At 51.2% G+C, this 23,101-nt stretch overlaps 3 protein-coding genes across 3 annotated transcripts; 2 read left to right on the forward strand and 1 right to left on the reverse strand.

Moving 5' to 3' along the window:
- Positions 1–307: 307 nt before the first annotated feature.
- Positions 308–4,764, forward strand: TGME49_270640 (RNA recognition motif-containing protein). The gene is made up of 5 exons (XM_002365689.1): positions 308–1,421; positions 1,928–2,051; positions 2,439–2,485; positions 3,053–3,268; positions 4,322–4,764. Exons 1-5 carry the CDS (start codon positions 1,285–1,287, stop codon positions 4,422–4,424), a joined length of 627 nt encoding a protein of 208 aa, XP_002365730.1. The 5' UTR covers positions 308–1,284; the 3' UTR covers positions 4,425–4,764.
- Positions 4,765–4,910: 146 nt separating this feature from the next.
- TGME49_270630 (hypothetical protein) lies at positions 4,911–9,291 on the forward strand. The gene has a single exon (XM_002365688.2). It carries the CDS (start codon positions 6,714–6,716, stop codon positions 8,142–8,144), a length of 1,431 nt encoding a protein of 476 aa, XP_002365729.2. The 5' UTR covers positions 4,911–6,713; the 3' UTR covers positions 8,145–9,291.
- Positions 9,292–13,595: 4,304 nt separating this feature from the next.
- Positions 13,596–20,162, reverse strand: TGME49_270620 (DEAD/DEAH box helicase domain-containing protein; the record flags this gene model as incomplete). Its single annotated transcript, XM_018781582.1, has 7 exons — positions 17,696–20,162; positions 16,372–16,493; positions 15,523–15,648; positions 15,028–15,185; positions 14,433–14,623; positions 13,848–14,003; positions 13,596–13,622 (listed from the first exon to the last, which is right to left on the reverse strand). The coding sequence occupies exons 1-7, from the start codon at positions 19,745–19,747 to the stop codon at positions 13,596–13,598; spliced, it is 2,832 nt and encodes a 943-aa protein (XP_018636618.1). The 5' UTR covers positions 19,748–20,162.
- Between the last annotated feature and the right edge of the window lie 2,939 nt (positions 20,163–23,101).

Here is a 23,101-nt window from a genome sequence, read left to right on the forward strand (position 1 = left end):
TGAAGGGTGCGCTTTCCGTTTGGAGCGTGAAACCCCACAAAGGTCTTCCCTGCATGTTGTAGAGGACTCAACTTTCACCATTTCTGCCTCTCTGTGCTTTCGTGGACGAGAACTGTACTAAACAAGACCTTGGAGGGCGGCAACATGACCCCGGGTTGTACGTGAATAGGAGCCTCGGCTTATCACCAAAGAACGAGGCGGCAACGCCTTCTAGGGACGGAACGGCGGAATGGTGAGAACCGCACAGACAACAGTCCGTATTAGCTGGTCCTGTCTGAAATAGACTCAGAGACTTTCCACTGATGTCTGACTTTACGGTAATTTTGCGCTTGGTGGATGATGGTCTGGGGAGCTTTTCTTGCGTCCAAAACTGTAGATTCCATTTTTTCCTGTCTGTTCGCGAGTTCGCTTCTCGCTGCTACTGCTGGTCGACGAGGGTAGACGACCGTCCGCTTTCCCGTGTATCTCGTAAAGGAACACTCATCCCGTTTTTTCTCCCAGGTTTGCACACGCCTCTTGCATTTTCCTGGGCTTGAATTTTGGGGCACCCATTGTTTTTTGCCTGCATGTTTGAAGCTCCTCTTCGACCAAACTCGATTACTTCTGACGGCGGTCGGCCGATTTGCCGCTGCCGCCACAGAAACTGCCGTCAAGTTTTTCAAGCCCAAGAGGGCGGACGATTCCCCCGGGTTCCACAGGAGCTGCTTCAAATCTGGAAAAGCGAGTCCAGCTGCAGAAAACGGTTTGTACCGATTTGTGCAGCTAGCGTTACAGGCTCTTCCCCACGACTACCACTTCTTCCCCATCACCGGAGAACAGTCACCGACGAAGGTCGCTGTGAAGCAAATTCGGCGGTCATTTCCTGTGGCGACATTCTGCAGTGCTGTGAATGTGTGTTGGGAACTAAATTGTTTCGATTTCGTCGAATACGCTCCCTCCATGACTCGAGGCGCCGCTCGTGCAAACTTCTCCCTGTGCATTGCCTGGCTTGGGTCCACGACGGAGTTAAACCCCTCGCTGGTGTGATGTGTCGTCGTTTGCCTACCTTGGCATTTTAAACGTGAACCTACCAAGGCGACGTCCTGCTGTGGCAGCTCGTGGAATTCCTGGAAGCCGCCCCAGCTTCGCTGTCCCGGGCTCCGCGACGGCACCAAGTGGAACTGGTGAAAAGCACCTTGTGCTGGACAGCTGGAACAGCGTGACAACGCGAGATTTGAGGGCCGTGCTGAAGTGGTTTCTGCTCTGTGCGAAGAGGACAGCTTTTCCGAGAGGAAAGGAGCCGAAATGGCGACGGGCTGTTCGCTGTTGATCCGAAACCTCTGTTTCGAGACCTCGCCGGACAGAGTGCGTCAGATTTTCGAGAAGTTCGGTCGCGTCCGGGATGTCTACCTTCCTCTTGATCACTTCACCAAGCGCCCAAGGTGAGATTTCATCTCAGGAGAACTGGGGGAAATGTCCCTTTGGAGTGTAACCGTTTCCAGCAATGTGGCCGAAGGACGACGTTCGATAAGATGATACAGATTCACTTCGACTACGCCCTTCGCTCTTGTACACGTAGAGAATGGAAAAGTATATCCCCAAACATCCGCGAACGTACAGGCACATAGGGTGTGTTTCTTGGAGTTGGTTGACAAAGACGTCATTGACATACGTGGGGGGAGGGGGCGGGCGGTAGAACTGAATGGTGTTCTGCGTGTAGAAGGGGATAGAAATGTTACAAGGTTCTCGCTTCGAAGGCGATCGTCTGCGCTGACTTTGTGCAGAGGACTTTCAGCTTCCCCAGATGCCAGTGAATAAGCGAAACCTTTCTCGAATGCTTGTTCCGCTTTTTGATTGCGTCACCAGTCACGCTGAAAACCTCTCACGAGGCGCTTGTCAGGTGGCGTGACTGTCTCCGCATGTCTCTGTACTCTGTGCGCGCGTCCAGGGGATTTGGCTTCGTTGAGTTCTACGAAGAGTCTACAGCGCAAGAGGCAATGCGGGAGATGGACAGAACGATGATCGACGGAAACGAAGTCCACGTCATCATCGCTCAAGACCGACGGAAGTCGGTATGTTCAGAACGCAGGACTATCGGCCTAGAATGTGAAAAACGTGCATACTTCTAGCTGCTAGTCCTGCAGGTACTATGAGCCCTACTTGAAGAAGGAGAAAGGAGAATATACAAGGGAATGAATATATTGGTTTTTGTACAACGTGAATACAGGTATTGCTTTTTCACGCATACGCTGGATAACACAAACTTTCAGGCAAACAACTTGATAATCTGCTCCAACCCGCCGTGGCAAACTCAGGCATTGACTGTCGAAAGAGCGAGGCTTCTATTCGCTCTCCAAAGTATTACAGTGTCTTTCCTTGTCTCGGTAGTTGAATCGCATAAAGCGCTCCTTTGTAGATGATCGTACCTCGTGTTTGTGTGTAACTTGACATCTGTACAGCCGGAGACGATGCGCCGTCATCTGGAGCAGACAAGACGCGGAGGCGCGTAAGTGAAATAATGAGAGAGAATGCGTACGTGGGTGGGTGTTTTGCAAAAAAATCTAGAGCAAAAGTTGTCTGATTCGGAACAACTTTGTATCGCATTTCCTTAATCCTTTCGTTCCTGAGTGCAACAGAAGAGACGGGTGGCTGTAGTGAGGACGACGTCTGTTTCGACAGAGGCTTGTGGTCTTTATCAAGGGAAGGATATTTTTAGGAAAATAAGCGATTTCCAGGTGTTTCGACTTGAGTCGAAATCTCTTCGCATTCCGCATGCACTGCTTTGATCCAGGCGACGCACAGTAGAAGGGGGACAGCAGAGTAAAGGTGGAGGAAAGGTAGACACATGGGGGTTTCCTGAAGGCGCTGGTAGTCGCGGAGGAACTCGTGGAGTCCAATGCGACATTGTGATGATGGCATTCTGCTGCGCTTCGTTTCGAGAATAACGATCGACATTTCTGTGAAGTGGGCGTTGTTTATAGGTTCGTTCGAGAGAACAGGGGGTGCGACTGTGGAAGTCGTGTATTCGAGTGCACAGTCTTTTGGCGGCGCGTGTTTTTTGATGTCCGCTTAGACCCGACAGAGATTTTCGCCGAAGGGATGACTTTCGCGGCGGCCGGGGCTACGCGCGAGGAGACATTCGAGAGGTCGACATTCGCTATGCAGAGGCGAATGGGATGCGTCCAGGCGACTGGGGACCTGGGGGAGGCATGCGAGGGTATCCTCCCGTGAGTCGTCGAAGCCGGTCGCCGCGTGCACGAGGAAGGAGGAGCCACTCTCGAGAATACGAGTACGGCTAGCACAAGACTGCGTTTGCTTGAAGAATGTCTGAGATCCGAATGCGTTCGCCGAAGGTGCCGAGACTGCGATGCGTACCTCGCCTTTGTTCTGTCGCCTAGAGATTGAAGAGCAAGACAGCAGCCGAAGACAGAGACGTGTACCGGACAGTGTCAGCTTGCCGTATCAGCCGAAGAGAGAAAGAAGAGAGAAGACTGAGCTGGAAGTGACCAGTAGCCAGAGAACGGGATCTTGAGTGAAGAAGCTTTCGTCGCGGAGAGAGAAGGCAGGGCGACAGAGATGCACACCAGGTGTCAGAATGTAGACGGTGAATGCACGCGTGTTCAGCATTGCCTGGTCGTTGACAAAGGAAGGTGGAAGACTTCGCGTTTTTCAGAGAGCACTCCGCAAGACCAGGCCGTTTCCAAACGCGGGGCGAAGGTCGCCGAGAATGACTGGGGGAAGTGCATAACCGGGCAAAGGACATAGAGCTTAGGACGAAAGATGGAGAAAGTCACAAACAGCTCGAGTCACTACTGGAAGGCGTCCAGCGTAAAACAACACACAAGAGACAAAACCGAAGGCACGAGTCGGGCAGGAAGCAGCAAAAAGGACTGAGCAAATGGGGAGGCACAAGGTGCACTGAAAGGTTCAGGGTTCGCAGACGCGTCGCCTGAGAGAAGGGCCTGGAGACATCGAAGAGGGAACAGATACTGAAATGCCGGTCGAAGTATCTTCGGTCTTTTCTCGCTGTCTTAGACGTAAGGAATACGCCAGTTTTTGTTGCGCTCCACGCACTCTGTTGGCCATCCACAGCGAGCGAGCTATCGCATCTCGCGACGTCTGGCCTGTGGTTAACTTCCGCATTTCGTAGGGTTCGGATGCATGCAATGCAATTTAGGGTTCTGCGTCTTCGCTAGAGGTGTTGAAAACAATATTGATTTCCTCTGTGTAATCGGCTGCTTGCTGCTACGAGAATGGCCGTCTTCTGGACGCTAGTCGCGATTTGTTTCAGGCGCGCATGCGAAATGTTTCTTTTGCGTATCCTGTGCTCTTTGTGCTGCAGCAGTTCTCGGTATCGGCGCGACGGCTACGATAGGCCACGATATGACAGAGGCCCTCACGACGGCTACTCCAGGTCATACCGGGGGCGCTCCCGCTCTCGATAAATCGTCAATTACACTCCTACTTCCTCTTTTCTTTGAGTGTTCCCTCGCCGTGTGTACGATGTGTTTTCTTCGCTTTTTAACGTGGCATGTTCCGTGCTGGACTCGTAACTTCGGATGGAGGAGCTACTGTGTTTTGCCGCCTCTTTTCATCCGGTTGACGTCTTGAGGCGGGCGTACACAGTAAAGTGACTGGCGACTCGCTACCAGAAAAGGTTCTTCTCTACTTCCTCCACGTCCATTTTGTGTCGAAAGTGTAGGTTTGCCTGGTGGAGGCAGGCATGTGTCAAGTAGATGTATGTTATGTTCTCTGAACGACTGAGTCGTTGTATTATACACTGGAGTCTCCTGTCTCTCTCGGGCGTTCTTATCGGAATCAACTTGAGACAGAGCGCCCAGACCCTGCGTGTACATACAACAATGAAACGTATTATCTGAACACGTGTTCCTTCTGGAGCGTCATTTGGAAAGAGAAGCAAAATTGTGAGAGAAATCCTTCTTCGGAGCTTCTGGGAAAGCAGATCGGTGTGACATGCTTAAATGTCAGAGACCAAGCACTAAATTTGCAGGTTTGGCAAAGCACTGTATACACAGGATATGAGCAGTTTGCCTGGTATGAAGAGTGAAGAAAGTGCAGCAGCTGCAGCGGACATCACGAGGTTGCTTACAGCAGCTGTGGAACATCTGCCTTGCAGCATGTGGCCGTCGCATCATGGTCAGTCCCGGTGTTCTTTGAGATACACAAAGGGTCTCGCACGGGGAAACAAGTCAACGCGTGAGTAGTAGTATGTTTCTACAGCGTTAATGCCTGTTCCCCAACAGATCGGTTAGCATACAATTGTAATGCAGGGATGGGCTGGCGATACGATATGTGGCAACAGCATACAGTGGCCTCACGACGACAGCCAATCGTAGCCCGGTTAAAGTACCCCAATTCCAAGTTGATTCGTTTGGTCCACATCCCACAATTAATGCGGTTGAATATGCACTATTTTCAGACAGTTTCTCAATGCGATGTCGCCTGCTAGCGACGTCGGTGAGAAGCGGAAGTGTTGAGGTTTTCAGGGCTGGGTAAAACGAGTACAGGAAAGCTGGAGGTCGAGGCCACAGTGGGACCAAGACCAGCTTTGGGCTATCGTATGTGTCTTCTCATTCAATTGCTAGTTTTCCCGCTGGAATTTGAAAAACACACGCATTCAGCATGACAGTTGTCCCTCAGTTCCACACTCACTTCGAAACACACATCGATCTTACGTAGCAGTCCTCAGTATTCCGCAGCAACATAACAATACCAGATATGTTATCTGACCATGGGTGGTGCCAGCATTATAGAAACGGCAAGACTGTGCGGTGTAACGTGGCTATGTGAAGTAATAGAGAGACGCCACACACATCATTACGCCACGCGGTCTTTCATCGGCCCTACTGCAGACCATGTAGGGAATTAAGAAAATGAGATCTAACAGACGCCTTTAACTCGGAAACTCTGTTGCTCCGGTGTCCAAGAGCAGCTATCTTATGAGGTCGGGGACATTTCTTTGCAAATCTGGTCTGCCACGATGCCAGATGCCAGTAAACGCGTATGGTCAACAGCCATATCCCCTCGTCCCAATTCTTGGAGGCTGCCGCGTACGAAATTTAAGACACTGCTAAGAGTCAAGCGATGCAGAGTACGCATCTATATCGGTGTAAGACCTACAATGGGTTTCACGCTTTGAAAAACCTCATTTCTTCACTTATTTTGAGTAGCGTTCGTCTCTGTAGACGATCCCGAGGATTCTTTTTCCCAGCGTGTTGCACCACAGGGGACCTGCATGCAACCATCCCGTCCATTCCTTGCATGCAGACTTGGCCACCGCACTCTGAATGATCCTCGGACGTTGCACTTTCAGATAGATAACGGCGTACCCAGATCATTTGGTCGCTGAAACTGAAACATGAGTGACCAGAAAACATTTGCTGGTGCTTTGTGTTGGATCTACTTGAAATGTAGCGGACCGCAGGTGCCAGCAAACTACCGGCCAGACACAGCTTACAACGGTGTTTCACCAGTTTACAGGCCATAAGGCGACAACCTGTTACCTATACGGGGTTCATGCCTTGAATCAGTTGATCTGTCACCATTCAGAAGGGCTGATTTTGTTTCGTTTATGGTCTTCAGTCCTCGTACGTGCAGCTCAGCGCTAGAAAGCGAGGCTGTTGTGGCGGCATGCGTATTCCGAGGCCTACGGTTCGTGAGTGAACATCTTACAGGTGCGTGAAAGATAGGATCAAATTCCATATTTATGCTCAATGTTCTGCTCCACTGTAGCCACTCTTCAAGGCCTTTCCCGGCCAAGTGGGCATTTCTGGGTGGAGACACGTAAGGCGTTGTGTCGTCGTCTTCTTGCGCGGAAGGGAACAGACAGACTGCTTTGCTGCCAGCATGAACCCCAGTTCTCCTCAGAGGCAGGAGCCCATGGAAGCCTCTCCATTCCTTCGGACCTAAGAGCTAGAATTAGCTGCGGTGACGACTCTCTTTGCGAGTCACCATGCCTTCTCGAGCTGTATTCGGGATTCGGGCATCAAGGCGTGGCGGCGGCTGAGCTGCCCCCGGTGTCCCCCACTTCAGTTGGCGTTGAGAAGAAAAGGAAAATAAGCTGTGGTGGCCGTTCCCACTCTTCCGATCGGCACATGGCTTGCCTTTCTTTACGTGAAGGCCCTTCTCCGGGCACTGGATCCGTCAGACGCATGCAGTCGAGCGGAACCGTAAGATCTACTGGACACCCGGCGATTTGTGGTGGTGCAGCTGTCTCAATCCCAGACGGACATGGTGACTGTTTGATGCACCATCAATTTCTGAGAGATTCCAGGCGGTCTGAGAGGAAACGTTTCCTAGTGTTCGAAGGCCGTAATCGCTGCAACGAAACTGCACTCGCTTCTAGGGTGACCATGAATGCATCAGCACTGTCTTCTTCTGGGCAGCTGAACACAGGTGACCCATTTCCACACCTTTCGTGGAGGATCTTTTCTGTCCGGACTGTCGCCTTTTCTGGCGTCCGTCGTTTCTCATGGCGCGCTGTATCTTGTGCCAGGAGCACGACGTCGAACGACCGGTCAGTTACGGAATTTGATGTGCACAACTCCGACTCTCCATGTAACCGAGGATGGTCCACGCGTTTGGAACAATGTTCTCCTAGCGTTTTTGGCCACCTCGTCTCCCCGTCGGATTTGGATGTTTCCAAGCTGCTATCCTGTAGAGCCCTTGGCTCTGCAACTTCCCACCTCGTGCGGTCGCCGTCTGCGAGCTCCGCAGACCTTGACCGCTTCCATCACCTTTACCACGGTCACACTGACGCCTCTGCGTTTTTCCTTTCTCCGTTTTTTTCCGACTTTAAGACGCAGTCGTCGATGTTGCGCAGTTATCTGAGTCCAATCCCGTTTGACGGTGAAGTGTTAAGCAACGTGGGGGTGCGGTGGGCGAATGGTAAGAATTGTGCGACTGAGGCTATTCCAGAGGCAGATAAGATGCCACGTTTGCCCCCGGGAGGGATGATTCCACCGCTGCCGCCTGGTGGAACCGAGCCACTTTTGCCGCCTGGAGGGACTTTGCCACTTGTGCCACCCGGAGGTCCTCCGCTTCCGCTTTTACTGCGATGGCGGCCGAAGAAAAGTTACAAAAAGAGGACGATGGGGTTGCCGTCGACGAAAGCGCGCAGACGGTGGGCGCAAATGCGGCGGTGAAGAGCATGTCGGTTTGTTGCCTGTGTGGAAACGGCTTCGCGAGGCTAGAGTGCGGGCTCTTCATCCGGTCTGTCGCGATGCCTATCGCAGGGAGTGCCAGGAACGGAGTCGCTCTGTATCTCAAAGTCTGCTGTCGCATCTGTCACATGATGCTTGTTCGCAGTTTCATCTGACGTCTTGGGCATTTGACACGGACGTCGGGACAACAAATAGACGTTGGAAACCCAAATTTTTTTAGCCGATCAAGTGGTTGTGGCATCACTTCACAGTGGAGATATTTCTAGAAAGGAGGGCAGCTAGTTTTTGCTCAATTGATGGGGGGGCCTAGTCACAGTTGTGGAAGAATGGCGACCGCATGTAGCGCGGAATACCCGCCACACTTCGAGCAGGCTGCAAGACTGTTACGGATCAAATAATCATTCTGACATTTTGTCAAAGCCGACCACGCGGAAAATCTCATTGTTGTTTGGCTGGAACAAGAGTCAACAGGACGCAAGTGTCCCCTACTCAGTAGGAGTGTCTTTGACATTAAGTTACTGGATAGAGGATGCATTTTCATCCAGAAACTCGTCTGCCTATGACCACCGCACACACTAGGTGCCATCTTGTTTTAAGGTGTCTGTTTAACTGTAGCAGCCAGATAGCGTCTTCGTGGGCATGTTGCTGTAGCGTTTGCGCGACGGCGACATTATAACGTCCTTATGTAGTTAAACAGGACGCCCACGGTCGAAACAGGCACTTTTCAATACAAACGCTTCCTTCGCTCGCACTCGGTGCAACCGTAGGTCTGCCGCGACTGCCTTTCTTTGTCGGTGGTCGAGTCAGACCAGTTTTGATTACTCTCTGCGCAAGTCAACGTCAGCGATACGGCTATCGTGAATTTTGCTGATGATGTGCATCAAGGAGGCGGGTCGGGTAGAAGTCGATTGTTATTGGATGAAACTGGATTACTTCTTTGAATGGCAATCCTCCTAAGAGATTTGTGAGACTGCAGCAGCCGACACACCTTTCACTAAGGTGCCGCAAGTATGGCAACCTGAAACGGATTGAACAACGGTTTTTATGTTCTCCCTCTTTACTCCATGAGACTGGCGAACATGGTGGAGGGGGTGGGCCCACAAGAACCAGAAAGGAGAAAAACATGGGAAGAGTAATCAGGTTTCTCTGCACTCCTGTTGGCTGCACCCGGCGGGCTGGAAGTAAAGGAGGATGGCCAGTGTGTTTTTTGGTCACAGTACTACCGGCATGAGCACATCTGAGGTGCTTTGCAGCGGAGCACAGCTTTGGAGTGTGAGAGTCAACTATAGCACAACAGACGCGTTGTTTTCGCCATTGTCAGAGAAAGAAGGCAACGAATGCCCAGCATTTGAGCTGGTTTGTGGATTTCAAGGTCGTCAGTTTGTTCGGAGTAGATGTTTTAGAGCGGGACACTTTTGTCACAGTTGTTGCCTTGTCTGTGGAAGACACAACACCTTTTTGAATTATAGTGTTGTCTTCCGTTCCCTCTTTGCCGAATATATATTGCTGGGTTCCCTATTCTTCACACCCGATGGCTTATGCTTGAAGTGCGATCAATATCCCGGCATGACTGATTCACATGACAAACTTGGTAGCATATCGCCTTGGCGCCACGCTGCTTCCTTCTTGTTACGTGTTTCGTTTCGTCTGCTACTCTCTGGCTCATTACCTTGCGTGACCCGAAAGTAGGGGAGACACTGAAATTTACCCTCTTACGTATTACAAGCAGATAATTGTATACTGTACAGCGCCGGGTGGGGCGTCCACAGCTACAGAAAGCTCCAGCTGATTTTCCACCGTGGCCGTTCGATCCCCCAAAGCATCATTCCATAAAGGCGTTTCAGCTTCTCGCACCCTCCGTGCCTGTCCGGTGTTCGCAGTTTCCCACGGGCGGAACATCGTTTCATCCTGCTCGGTGAACGAATGTCATGAGCTGGTCGGTGGTTCCCTTATCGTACGGCCCACCGCTTTATTTCTCACCAGTGTGACTTCCAGCTCAGCCGCCTGCCATGACTGAAGTGCCCCCTGCAGTTGAAGCGACCGGTGCACCACGGAGTTTCAATCTGAGATGTTTCTTCCGGTTGCTCACACGTAGAGAACTCAGACGTACGGAGTCAAAACACACGAAGATGTCCAAGCTAGTTCGTCTCGGTTCCGGGCCTGGTGAGCCTGCGAGCATTGAGCGTAGCAGTCAGTCAGCTTCTCGGTTCAATTTCAAAGGGACGCGGGAACGTCGTTTATCTGGCATGTGTAGCCAGCTGTTCAGGACAGCAAATTCAGCGATATCCGGAGGGGAGCGTGCTCCGGCAGGTGAATCAAATAACATTGTTTCTTGGACTCTGCGAGATCCCGATGAGGAAACTGTCCACAGTTTTCATAATCCTGATGGAAAAATCAATGACCCAAGAAGCCTTGGAAGTCGTGTTCCCTGTCTTGCTTCAATGCGGCCGAAAGCACAGTTTTGCAGCCTAAGAGGCGAAGATGCGGCCAGTCATCTTTTCTGCATACGTCTGCCCGTCCGCCCTCGACGGAGCAGTGCACCGACGGATGGTGACCGGCACACTTTTAGGAGTTTCGAAGGTGTAAGTTATGGCCGTTCAAATCTAAACGGCATGTGGCCATCTCGCTTCAGAACTTGTGAGCACGAGCATCCAATAAGAAGTAGTAGCTACGCAGGTGATTTGACTGCCGACGAATCCAAAGGGGATCTGCGGCTTCCCATTCCCGTCCGACGAACTATTCAAGACGGTCCACGCGGACCCAATCTCTCCCTGCAAGGGCAAACGTGTATAGATGTGAGTTCGTGGGCAGGATTAACGCCGTCCCACGCCGAGGAGGCAAATCAAGACATCTTATAGGTAAATGTTTGGTCAATTACTGAATCAGACGATTTCCAGAAGTGCGCCCCACTGACAGAGGGTTTACACCCTCAAATTTCCTCTTTACGATGTCGTTGTCATCTGAACTACGAAGAAGAGAACTGGGCGGTTGTTAATCGGACGAGTACCGCCAGCGCAAAGTACAAGATACAGATGACATGCACAAGCGAAGGGACCTTATGAAATATACTTTGTACAACCAAGTGAAAACCCCAAGGTGACACCAGACATGTCCTTACAACCAGAATTCTCTAGACATTGACCAATTGGATTTCCGGATACGATTGCCGTCGGATTTACCATACGAAATGGGGTCTATGAACAACTACCGATGCACTAGAAAACCAAGGGCATAGTCGAGGCAGTTGGGTACAGACAGTGGTATTTCTGGTTGACGCAAGCATAAGCGTCTTGCCAACAGATCAGTGAGGATGCTTCTGGCAGGTATGCATAAGTGCATCCTGATGTGGCATTCCCCGTCAAAGAATCGCGTGGACGCTGACGTCAATATCTGTTAATGCGTGTAATGCATGAATTACGCAGCAGCTAATCCAGTGATATCGTGGAAATATAGGGAAGATGTCGCGTGTTACAGATTTCATCCGCCCCCGCGGATTGTTTTTCAGGCCTCCATAGCGAGAGTTACATCTTAATACGTTGGTACGACATTACACGGACATCATGTGGCGATCAGCGGTACGGTCGTCCTGTGCTGCATTTTCATTTATCTCCTGCATATCTTCGTCAACCCTCAGCATATCGGTCCCTTGAATGAGTGCAGAATCAACATTGTTAGCCACAAGAGGAGAATCAAAGTTCTTGGCATCTATTGTCCCTCATCGGTGGTCACCATTGTGCACAGTTGTCTGTACATGTGTTGGGGCTTCAAATTTTCTTCAACGTTTTCAGGTAACGACACAAGGCTCCTGCATGAGCGGCAGCCTTCGAGTGTGGTGGCTGCTGCACCGTACCGATCGTACCAGGCAATAAACAACTTGTGTTCGAATCACATGGTATTGGTGGTTAAGTGTTGGTTGCTCATATGGAGATCTGTGGAAAGGAACTCTGCAGAAACTGCGACTGACGGGGTGCCCGTTTGTCCCTGCACATGGCCGTGCAACTAACTGTCAATTTAAGACGATTCGCCTTCGTATGTTCCGGTGATGTACTTCAACTGACCGCACATGTGCCCCTATAGTGTACTGAAGTCTTGAAGGTGCTCCCCATTCTCGACGTGGTGGTCCCTATCCGGTTATTGTCATACTCTCAAATCTACCGCTGCACGGGTACGAGTAATCCGCAATCTGGCTGCCAGCGACATGACCATTAGCTTTGGTAAATGTTCGTCAAATGCCACCTTATTGTTGCAGCAACAAGGGCAACAGGGACACTCTGTGATTCGCGCATATCCTTTTTATGTGTTGTCGTCATGCTTGTGTATTCGTGAATATGCGATTGGACACTGATTCGGCCGCAAACACTGCGGTCGAGCTTCATTCACGACAGTGGGGAGCGGGGGTAAAAACGTTGTGCCAGCACGGCATGTTTCTTCAATGATATGCGTGTGAGAACCGAAATCGATGTTAAAATGCTTAAGCGCTCCGCTGCACTCACTGAAGCGGCTCTGCAAGTAAAAAACGTCATTGGCATGATAAGACTGGAGGCAACGAAAGGGGTCGCTGTGTGGAAAAAGAGCTTTCATCTTGCTCCTCGGCTCGTCAGCCTCAATGATAGGCCCTGTACCGCGCTGACGTACAGGAGCCCCTGCAGTTATTACCGTCCTTTTTTTCACGGTTTTTGTACCTTTCCCCCTGATGGAGCTTGCTCATACGTTCAAAACAGTTTTCTTGATATACTGTCGGCGTTTCAGATATGTAAGCAGCTGACAACCAGAGACCATCCCTCTGACAATTGGTGCGATCGTGGAGACGCTTTCTTTTCGCAATAACCACTGTGATAGCGAAAATACTCGTAACGTACCACGAAAGGAGTGGGCGGTTTGTCGCAGAAGGGGGTACATCTGGCGAAGATTATAATTTTGAAAACTAGGGCACTGGCAAGGAATTCGGACACACGCTTATGCTATGGCTGCAGAGAAGCGCAACCACATTCAGAAGCCACCAGGAAAATGAAGAATACCTTCCTTTCCTATCGCGCTTTGCAGCGCCTTACGAAAACAACAGGCCGCTCCATAATCGTAGGAGTCCTCTGACGACATCAGCAGACGCAACAACTGGCAGAATGCCAGATAAAAAGTGTACCGCCGTAAGGCGTTCCAGATTTGCTGCATAAGGATCAACATTGAATAGGATTGACCAACATGAATGCAGACGGTTGTCGGGACCCCGTCCACAAAGTTGTTGAGTTCGAGTTACTACCAAGTCTAAAGGATGCATCAAACGTTTGACAGAAACGCCAGTAGATGACATAGCATAAGCCACTGATGGGTCAAAAATGCCCCAACGTCGAAGCCTCACCCAGGTAAAACCGCCTTTGATTGAGGCGGCTTGCAGTGCAGCCTCCTGGCTCGTTTTTCGGTTCATCCGAGAAAGTGCTAAAGGAGCTTGAGAGATTTGACAAGCTGCGCGCAACAAACCACCACCTCACAATTACGTCAGTAGCATTTCTTCAAGGAAACGAGGTGTTTATTCCAGAGCACAGACATTGGCTTTCCCCATTCGCGGCTGGCAGACTTATCTCACTCTCGACACCAGACGAGTCTTATTTCGATGTGCCCAGCAACTGCTTGGCACATCGATGATCCACTCAAAGCATGCGCCATATGACACAGAGCTCGTCTGCTCACCTGAGACAGTTCCGTCCTTAGAATTGACGTCGTCCTGGCCTGAGCTGCACTCCTCGCTGACGCCTCTTCGTCTTCCGAAATATCAGAGTCAAGCATGATATCAGCCGCCTGCGCCGCCTTTTTCAACCATGAAGTCGCCCGTCGTTCCTTAGCTTTCTGCACGTGAAACCAAACCGATTTACAGTGTATGCACCGCGTAAAGCACCTGTAAAAACGTGTACTGAGGAACTCCAGGAAAACTCCCGGTGCGGTTTCACTCGTGTCAAGGAAAGAGCATTGTGTATTCAAATATGCACGATGTACGATCGCAGAAGACGCTTTGTCCAACAGAGAGCAACCGGTCCAGTTTACAGTAGCAGCTCATCGAACTGGGCGTCTCTCGCGCGAGATAATGGAACTTCAAGCACGAGCTAATACAATCGTCTGCCGAGAGGACGCAATAGAAAAGAGCTCCAAGGGACAAGCGCAGAGAACGGTGGCGACCCCACAACTAGGGTGATACATTTGTTGACAGCTCCCACAAAAGTCTAACCAGATCGGTACTTTTCAAAGACATCTTCAAACGATGGTCTCTTTCGTTCTTACGTGATGTCCCGCAGATTCAATCTGAGTTGCGATTGCAAGAATTCTCTTCACTTTCGTCAGCTGACTGTACACTCGAGAGCTTTTGTGCATGCACGCAGGCGGGTCCAATTCTCCGACATTTATCTGCACCGGCTTCAGCACCTGCAGCCACTCGGTGACTTGGGTCGGGCTCAAAACGCAAACTGTTTCACCTGAAGACGCACAAAACGTGAAGATGTTAAGCATATGAACTGCGCTGAGGCTAAACCGATGCACAGATATGACAGTGACTGGAACCGAAAACATCCGCTGTTGCAGCCCCATTGCACAACTAGGCAGTGAACGTAAAAACCGGAACCTACTACACAGGTACACGGCTTTTGTTCTGCCTGTTGAACGGTCGAGTGAACACAGAAACATTATCGTTTCACAGGCTGCCCTCTTGCCCTCCCTGCCCCCGCCCCCTCATCCTGCACGCGCTCTCTTAGTGGCCTTTCTCTCACGGACATGGCCCGACTTAAAAACGCTTCAGCAAATAGGGAAATAACAATTCTGGCGTCTGTTACTAAACACATCCGACCAAGGTAGCGACAAGACTTCCCCTTCCGCGGCTCACCCGACTGCTGAGCCCGGGCTGTCCGTCCACTTCTGTGAACGAAGATAGAGGGCGACCGAGGAGCTTGAAAGTGGATAACCTCCTTCACTTGCTTCAGATCCAGACCTCTACATGCGACGTCCGTGCAGACGATCACAGCGCGGTTCGCGCTCTGGAACCTGTCGATGGGAAACAGGCCAAAGGGCAGCTCTCGGTCGCAAGAAAAGACCAGGCTGTAGGATTCGAGCTGTCACAGAAAAACGACTCTCCAATGCCAAGGGAATCCAGAGTCACCATGCAATTGTCCGCAGTCATCGTTCTCTCCGAAATTCCAGGTCGTCAAAAAAGTCTCTCTAAAATGAGCTGGCGGGGCATACAGGACTGAATACCCATGGGATAGGTCTCCCTTCGCTGAGCTTCTCAACGAGATCATCAACGGAAGCTGTTGGTTAAAGACCATGAACAACAGGTGAAGAGGTTATGTGAGCGTACAACAGGAAAAGATGAAAAGCCTACCTTTCCACGCGCTTCAGCCGTTGTTTCTGTTGAAGATTTGAGTGTAGGCCAACGACTTCAGCCAAAGGGGCACCCTTGGAGCCACCTCGCTGGCATGCTTGGTGTTTGTCGCGACCCAGGACAAGGCTGAGCGTTCAGAACAGAGAAACGAGACACGGTCCCTTCCGCGATCGTCGCAATACATCCAACAGTCGTTTGGCTTTGACTTCGTGCAGAATTGTATCGACACGCTACGCGTCAGGCTGTCATAAACGAAAAAAGCGAACAACAGTTCTGCTGCACCCCAATCTTTAACGCGTCTCGTGCGCTCACGCACGCCACCCCATTTGGTCAAAGTGAAGCATTCACGAGCTCGTTGTCTACAACAACTTTTGTGGAGGCCTCAGACTCCGGAGAAAAAGACACCGCCGTAGCCCCCGCAGAGAGGCGCTGAGTGGCAATGACCCGAAAAACAAGTCTGCTGCTTGGCCCGAATTCTTCCTCGCAATCTTACGGTAAGACACCCCAGACGGAAATGCCGGCTTTGAGTACACACACAGACACGTATGGCGCATGGCGCATCCAAAAAGCAAAACCGGCGGTGCAGCTGAATTAGCGGGATCTCTACCGCAGTGGAGAGAACCGACCGTACACTTTAGACAGCTGAAAAAGACGATCGCTTTCCGCCATCTAATGCATAGTGTCCTCTTTCTAATCGTGAGACAGAGGTTGACAGAGAGAGACGGGCCTTGAAGCGTCTGCATGCAGGTGCCTCCCCAGCTGACACCACGGCCGCGCAAATTCTTCGCTGTTCTCCCGTGGAACCAGAGCACGCCTTCTGTAGCAGTCGTCGCCAGAGTTGATTTTTACCTGAGAATCGGATCTAAACGGTAGACGTAGGAGATGGCGTTGACAAAGATCATGACTTTCAGAGGCTCGTTTGCGGGAGCAGACACAAAGAGCTTGAGCAGAAAGAGAACCAGATACAGCTCCTGAAACAGGACAGAAACAAGAGGTGCACACGCTTGCCATGCGGCTTCGAGAGTCATGCAGACAAACGTAGAGAAAAGTTAAAAAAACATGGCACTGCTTGGTGCCGTTGTGCTACCCTCATGGGAGAGAGACAAGACCTACTGGTAGTCCAGGGCCTCCCTTGTGCTTCCTTTCTGCCGCTATGGAAGACAGAGTGGCATACAAGTGAATGTGTGACAGAAGTCGGAGCGTCGCGAACACTGCACGGAAACGAAGTAATGCTTTGAGACGCTGTTTTTCTACGCATATTTCTGGTTGTTAGAATTCCTTCCCCACACTGTGCCTCAGCGCTGCTGGATAGCGTTGCTGGCGGCCTTGCTCTGTTGCCCACCACCGGCTTGTCGAAAATGACAACTCAAGATAACATCGGGTTGCCACAAGAAGAACCACAGACACGGCTTCCTACGTGCGTGTACCTGCCCACCAAAAACCAAATTTCAATGTTCATTCAATTGGAGCTAGCCACATTCGTAGATGCACCACTCCCCTTCCCACACAAGTGCTTAGACTTCCTGGAAGATCCACTCCCCTGCGCGCATCGGCTCATCCCACTTTGTACGCTACATGCTCGTGCCTGCTTAGCAGCCTAGCGATCCATCCCCTCATTCAACAAATGCTACATACTCTCTCTCTCTCTCTCTCTCTCTCTATATATATATACATATATATATATATCGTTCCATCTATGCGGCGAAGCACCTGCCTTCACACATTTTACATTATTGATGTGTATCCTACAAAATACCTCCTTGCGAATACATACGTACTGGTGTTCATTAAAACCCATCTACAGAAAGGTAGACGTATTTGGGGTCACCAAGTATTCAGATGTATTCATCTACATGCCTGTGCACCCCTACGTGTACACGCGCATAAAAAATAAAGGAGTTTATAATCAAGGAAACACATCGACGTGGACATGTGTGTTGGATGGCATGTCACAGTGTCTACGCGGAAACTGATGGACATCACAGAGAAACGAAAAAAGGCAAATAGAGGCACAGATCACAGAAAACGATAGCTGCGGCGGCTCAGTTACCTTTGTGAGAGTTCTGAAATTCCTAGGTCGCTCACGTGCAGCGGCTTCGCGATATTCGCATCGCCTTTGAAACAAAACGCAGAAAGTTATGGTGTACTGACACACTGTCAATCACGCGCTTACCTCTTCGCCTGCGGCCGTCTTCAGCGCCGTGATGGAGAGACCGTCAGGCAACTTGAGAGGTCCCGCTGCGTGGTTGTGCTCTCCAGGTGGGTGGCCCGCTTTACCGAATTTCCAATCTGGATCGTCTGCGTGACTTAAGCTCTGCTTGAGTTTCGTCGTATCCCCGTCCTTTATACTGAGATCAAAAACCGCCAGGCGTTTCTTTCGCAAGTGCACCCGGTCCATAAGGGCTTGCAGAACGCTTTGTCGGTCTTTAGCTTCCCGTCTGTGTTTTTTCTTTTGGCGACTCGAGGGGTCCATAGCAAGAGTCGCTGAGAAGATAAAGGTTTGAATCTTGCGGCACTCACCGAGCGCGAACGCGTTTTCGTCGTTTTCGCGAGAGTTGCCTCGCCGCCTTTTCGTGTCGGCGTTCTTCGCCTTCTTCGGAGAAGGCTGCGCCTTGTAAATGGCGTCGAGGAGACCCTCCATCTCCTGGAAGCACCCTTCCTGCGTTAGCCTGTCCGCCTCATCGAGCACAAGGAAACGGAGTGTATGCAAGGAAGCCATGAACTCCTGACCGCGCTCGATACGGCCGCGGCGGTTGCCTTCTCCGTTCTGTGTGCCTCTGTCAGGGTGCCCCGCCCCGTTCGACTCCTCGCCTAAGACCGGCTCGTGGTCCACGATGCCATTATCTCCACCAAGGGCCAGCGAGCGAGACACACTGGTTTGGGCGTCCTGAATCACGGCGAAGAGACGTCCGGGTGTCCCGATGACGATTTGAGGCCTCACTTGACCTAGAAGTCGAAGCTGCTTCTGCAGGGCAAGGCCGCCGACGAGACAGACAGCCGCCAGCGGTGTATAGACACAGAGCGCCTCCAGGTGGCGCTGGACCTGAAGTGCAAGTTCTCGGCTTGGAACGACAATAAGACACTCTGGCCCATCGACTTTGCCGCCTACACTCTTTGGGCCTCCTGTTATGTTGCCAGCTCCCTTCCCCGCTTCCGAGCTAGCCTCTCCGCTGTCACTTGCTTCCTCCGGTTCTTGCTCGTCATCACTCGAGCTCGGCCACGCGTCGCCAGCTGCCTCGCCGCCACCTTCCACACGCATCTTCCGCTTCTTCTTTAGTGTCTTAGTTTTGTTTTTGTGCTCGATCTCTTTCTCGTTTCGCCGAAGCGCTTGCGCCAGCAAGTTGCAGACAATGGGCACCCCGTACGCAAGTGTCTTCCCGCTTCCCGTCTCCGCGGCGCCGACGATGTCCTTTCGATCTCGAAGAGCCGCGAGAAGCACAGAACGTTGAATGGGAGTTGGAGCGAAGAATCGACAGTCCTGCAGAGCGCGTAGCACGGCGGGGTGCAGGAGGTCTTCCGAGGACGAGTCGAGAGCAGACAGCCATGCAGGAAGAGCGGTTCGAAGCTCCGTGACAAACTGCCACTGCTCCGTCGCGTCATCCAGTGTACAGCGAGGCGGCATCCGGGAAGGGGGTGAGGCCGACGCAGCGTCGCCGCATGCGGTCGGGGAAGCATTTGACTGATACAGTGCTCTCGCCGGTGCTGAGGAGCGGTCAGAAGCTGTGGAATTCTTTCGAGTGTCTGAAGAAGAAGAACGAACACTCTTGCGGCTCTTGCTCTTGTGAGACGAAGCCGGATCCGCCGCTTCCTCGGAAGCCTTTACAGGCTCCCTCCCGTGTCCGGGGGTCTTGAAAGCGGACTTGACTGTAAAGTCACTGGACAAGGAATCTTGAGAGCTGTCCTTAACCTTCTTTTTTCCTGTTTTCCGCTGCTTCCCCTTCCCAGATACCACTCTGGCCACAGCCGACTCTGGGCTCTCTGCAACGCTGTCTAGGCTAAGGACTGAGGGGTCGAAAATAAGCGCTTCACCGCCATCCAGCTCTTCCAGTTCGGCCATCCCCTCCATCTGACACTCACGCAACGTCGCCGCATCCAACATCACTTGCTTCCAACGATCCCCACCTTTTCTTCTCTTCGTTTGCGAGTGGACCTCGGCAGCCGATGGAGGGGCGGTGACACCGCGGGCCTCCCCGTCAGTCTCTCCTCTTTGGCGCTTCTTCGCCATTTCCTCTGAAGAATGTTCGAGCAGTTCGAAAGCAAACAATAAACAAAACTACACAAACGACTAAGGTGTTGAGTATTTTGCCGCTGGTCTCGCTTTCGAGCGCTGAGACCGAGGAGAATGGAGGAGCCTCATAAAAGAACAAACGACGCGAGCGTCACCCTTTCCTGACCGCACGGGAAGCCGAAACACAAGTCAAACGGGCTAGGTTCTTCGCATGGGGACAAGATGCCAAAAGGAAGTGTTACTACAGATTACTCCAGCGGCACAACGGGCAATGAAATGCGCTCCGCAGTCGGCAGCTCGATGTCGATACAGATGCACTCAGCATTTTCAAGAAATGCGACTCATGTGGTGGCTGCAACACTCCCCGGATCTCCCCGGAAAAAGGAGAAATTGCAAGCTACTCAGCAAGAAAGAAAAGGACTGGGCCCCTCAAGCGTTTTGCAAACCAGGGGAGATGCATGGGCATGCAAACTGCATGCAGTTTTGACTCTGCATCGAAGTCTCTGCAGTGTGCGGGACCTAGGCGGGCATTAAGGATCTCAGAGGTCAGCATGAAACGACTGACGAAATGCAACTATACGAACCAGATCAGGTACATGCTATTTCGCTACACATGTAGCTTGAGAGATAGTGGAATTTGCAGCTACCACGAATGTCTGTTGAAATGATACTCATTCAACCAGATGAATGGCGACGTCGAGAGTCCACGGAGGCAACCCACTCATGAAAGAGTCAGTACCCACAGACCGAGCTGTGGCAGTACATGTGTAAGTCGTTTTCCTGGCTGGGGAGGCTTAAACGATATGAAACTTAGAACCAGTGAAGCGTCGTCACAGTTTCGGTTTCAGAGAATAGGAATGCAATGCATCAGCCGGACATGGGGCATGACATTTTCAGGACACAGGTGGGTCCCTAGAGGGAATGCAGTGCTGGCGACAGATAGTGAAGAGCTCACCTATGAGCATAATTCCGCTGCTTATATAACTATCTGCCCTGCGCGAACGCTGGGGTCTCTCACAAAACAGGAGCTGACTGAAATCGTTTCTATGCTTCCTCATGCCTTCAGCTTTTTTTCTCGATATCCGTCACATCGCGGACAAGAGATCCCCGTTAACCGTGGCGGTCGATGTGTTCTGTGTCAGCATCGTACTGTCAGTGTTTCTGCCGCGTTGCCCATGTAAGTGACACTATCTGTTTCGCAGTGACACTACATGTCACAAGTACATTGATATGAAATACTGTAGCTTCTGAATAGTTGGCTTCAGGAAAGCGTCTCTGCTCGTTGCACAAGAGGTGAACTGTCCGAGACTCTTGAAATTTCCTTGATTGTGGGGATCCTGGGACAATGCCACGGCTGTTTGACCCAGATAGGTAGCCGACACTGAGGAAATGGTACTATAGGACGACAGAGCAAGTCTCGGACCTTCATGTCATGCATCTGCGTGCCAGCCATCATGAAGTCTACTACCCAGTTCGGTACGGGATCTACGTATTTTTCAAAACCCGAAACTATAACGGTGGAGAGACTACAGCGGCAACACTCAATAGCCGCGCTGTGAAACATTTTTCTTGTCCAACATTTTCAAACGGGAAAATGTGTCAATAAGACACGTTTAATACCTCTAGTAAGCATCGGGTCTGTCGGACAGTCAGTTAGGTGTATCAAGTCTGAAAATCTAAAATCAAGGCTTCACGCTGAACGGACTCGAGAATTCATACACTAGTAGACTCACAAGATGGTCAGACCGGGTTCCGTTTCCATTCACAATCTATTGTTTAGATCGTAGGCGACAAGGCGTCGCAGGAAACAGATTGATCCCCGCCACATCCTATACCTTCTGCCGTCAGGCAAGCGATCTGCTGCTATAACGTGTCGCCAGCCAAAGAAGCGAAACAAAAAAAAAAAACCGAAAAAAATTGAAAAGGAACACGTTTCCCTACCTTCTTCTGTCCGCAACTGTCCCCTGACGTTCATGGCTACGACACTGTCCCCGTCGGAGCCAGTAGCAGATGATATGGTGAACGAAAAAGAAACCCCTTGACACCAGGGAACAGTTGGATTACTGTCAGTCGCCACCGCTCGCGCGTTATAGGCAAACCAGATTCCAATGAAGTGGAGTTGGGCGCTCACGGGAACAAAGCACGAACAACGCGGAGCGTCTTTCCGTAAGGCGCGCTGCTGAATTTTCATGCCTTCACCTTTTCGATGCCATCAAACCATTACCTGAGATTTCCTGTGTTTTTTCACATGACTCCCTTCTTCACGCCGCGTACGTCGTATTCGCCTCTATCACAGATGTTAGACAAGTTGTTGAACTGCCAGCGACCTTCGGCCACCAGCACGGGCCCGCCGGTTTTGTGAATTCTGGTGTAGGTGTCCTTGTCATCGTGCAAGCGTACGTGTTCCGTGTTCGTTCCAACGAAAATAGGGCCCCCTTCAGCTGCAAAAGAGATACAAAGAAAGCACGTTGGCCCAGACTCTAGAGAGACGCGGTTAACTCCCGGATCAGGCGTTGTCCAGTTTGAATCATCCTAGAAAGTTAACCGAGTAAGGCGCTGGACTTGCGGCACTTGCGGCAGTCCTTGGACCGTGATGTGGTGTGCCTGAGACAAATTGTTTCGACTAGCGACCGAAATACTTTCACTTAACCCACGAAAGAAACTTGCCTACGCATGTGTGGCTTAACTTACACGCGGCGATTTTGGTGACGATTTGGTCGGCCGAGGCTCTTTTCTTTTCGGCCACGAGTTTCAGCGCATCCTCGAACTGAGGGTAGTCAATTTTCCTGGCAGTCTTTCCCTTCACCTTCACAAAGATGAGGTCCGCATCGACGCTGGTCAAACTCTTCCCGTCAAGAACACCTGTGTCTTCAGAATTTTGACGAAGGTGCGGCCGTCCATCGCGCCGCTACCCCTTTGTGTAAGCGATGAAAGCAACCGACGGACGCCGTTGCCATTTTAACCAGCTCGCATGGCAAGGAACAATTGCACACTGATGCATTCAGGGGAAAGTTGTATTTGCTCTAAACAGAGAGTCGCTTCGCTTCTTTGTCGGAAACATCACACCCTTTGCAGGACTCGGCCACTTGACCTATCTGCTGAAGGGGTGAGACCCGAAGTCCGCAAATACGACACGCCGTCGATGAATTGTGTTAACGGATGGTTTGTTAGCCGTCTTCTTTTTCGTGTGGGTGAAGCCTCTTGTGCTCTTTGTTCGATCAAGGATCTCCGCCGCTTTCCATCTCTTTGAGACAGCAAAAGCGAAGTATTTGCCCTCTCTGAATGCGCCAACGCGAAACCCGTACGGTTCACGGTGACAACATGGTCCAATAGAGGGCAACATTCGGCTAC

The sequence above is a fragment of the Toxoplasma gondii genome, chromosome VIII (assembly GCF_000006565.2).
Source record: "Toxoplasma gondii ME49 chromosome VIII, whole genome shotgun sequence".
Lineage (NCBI taxonomy): Eukaryota > Apicomplexa > Conoidasida > Eucoccidiorida > Sarcocystidae > Toxoplasma > Toxoplasma gondii.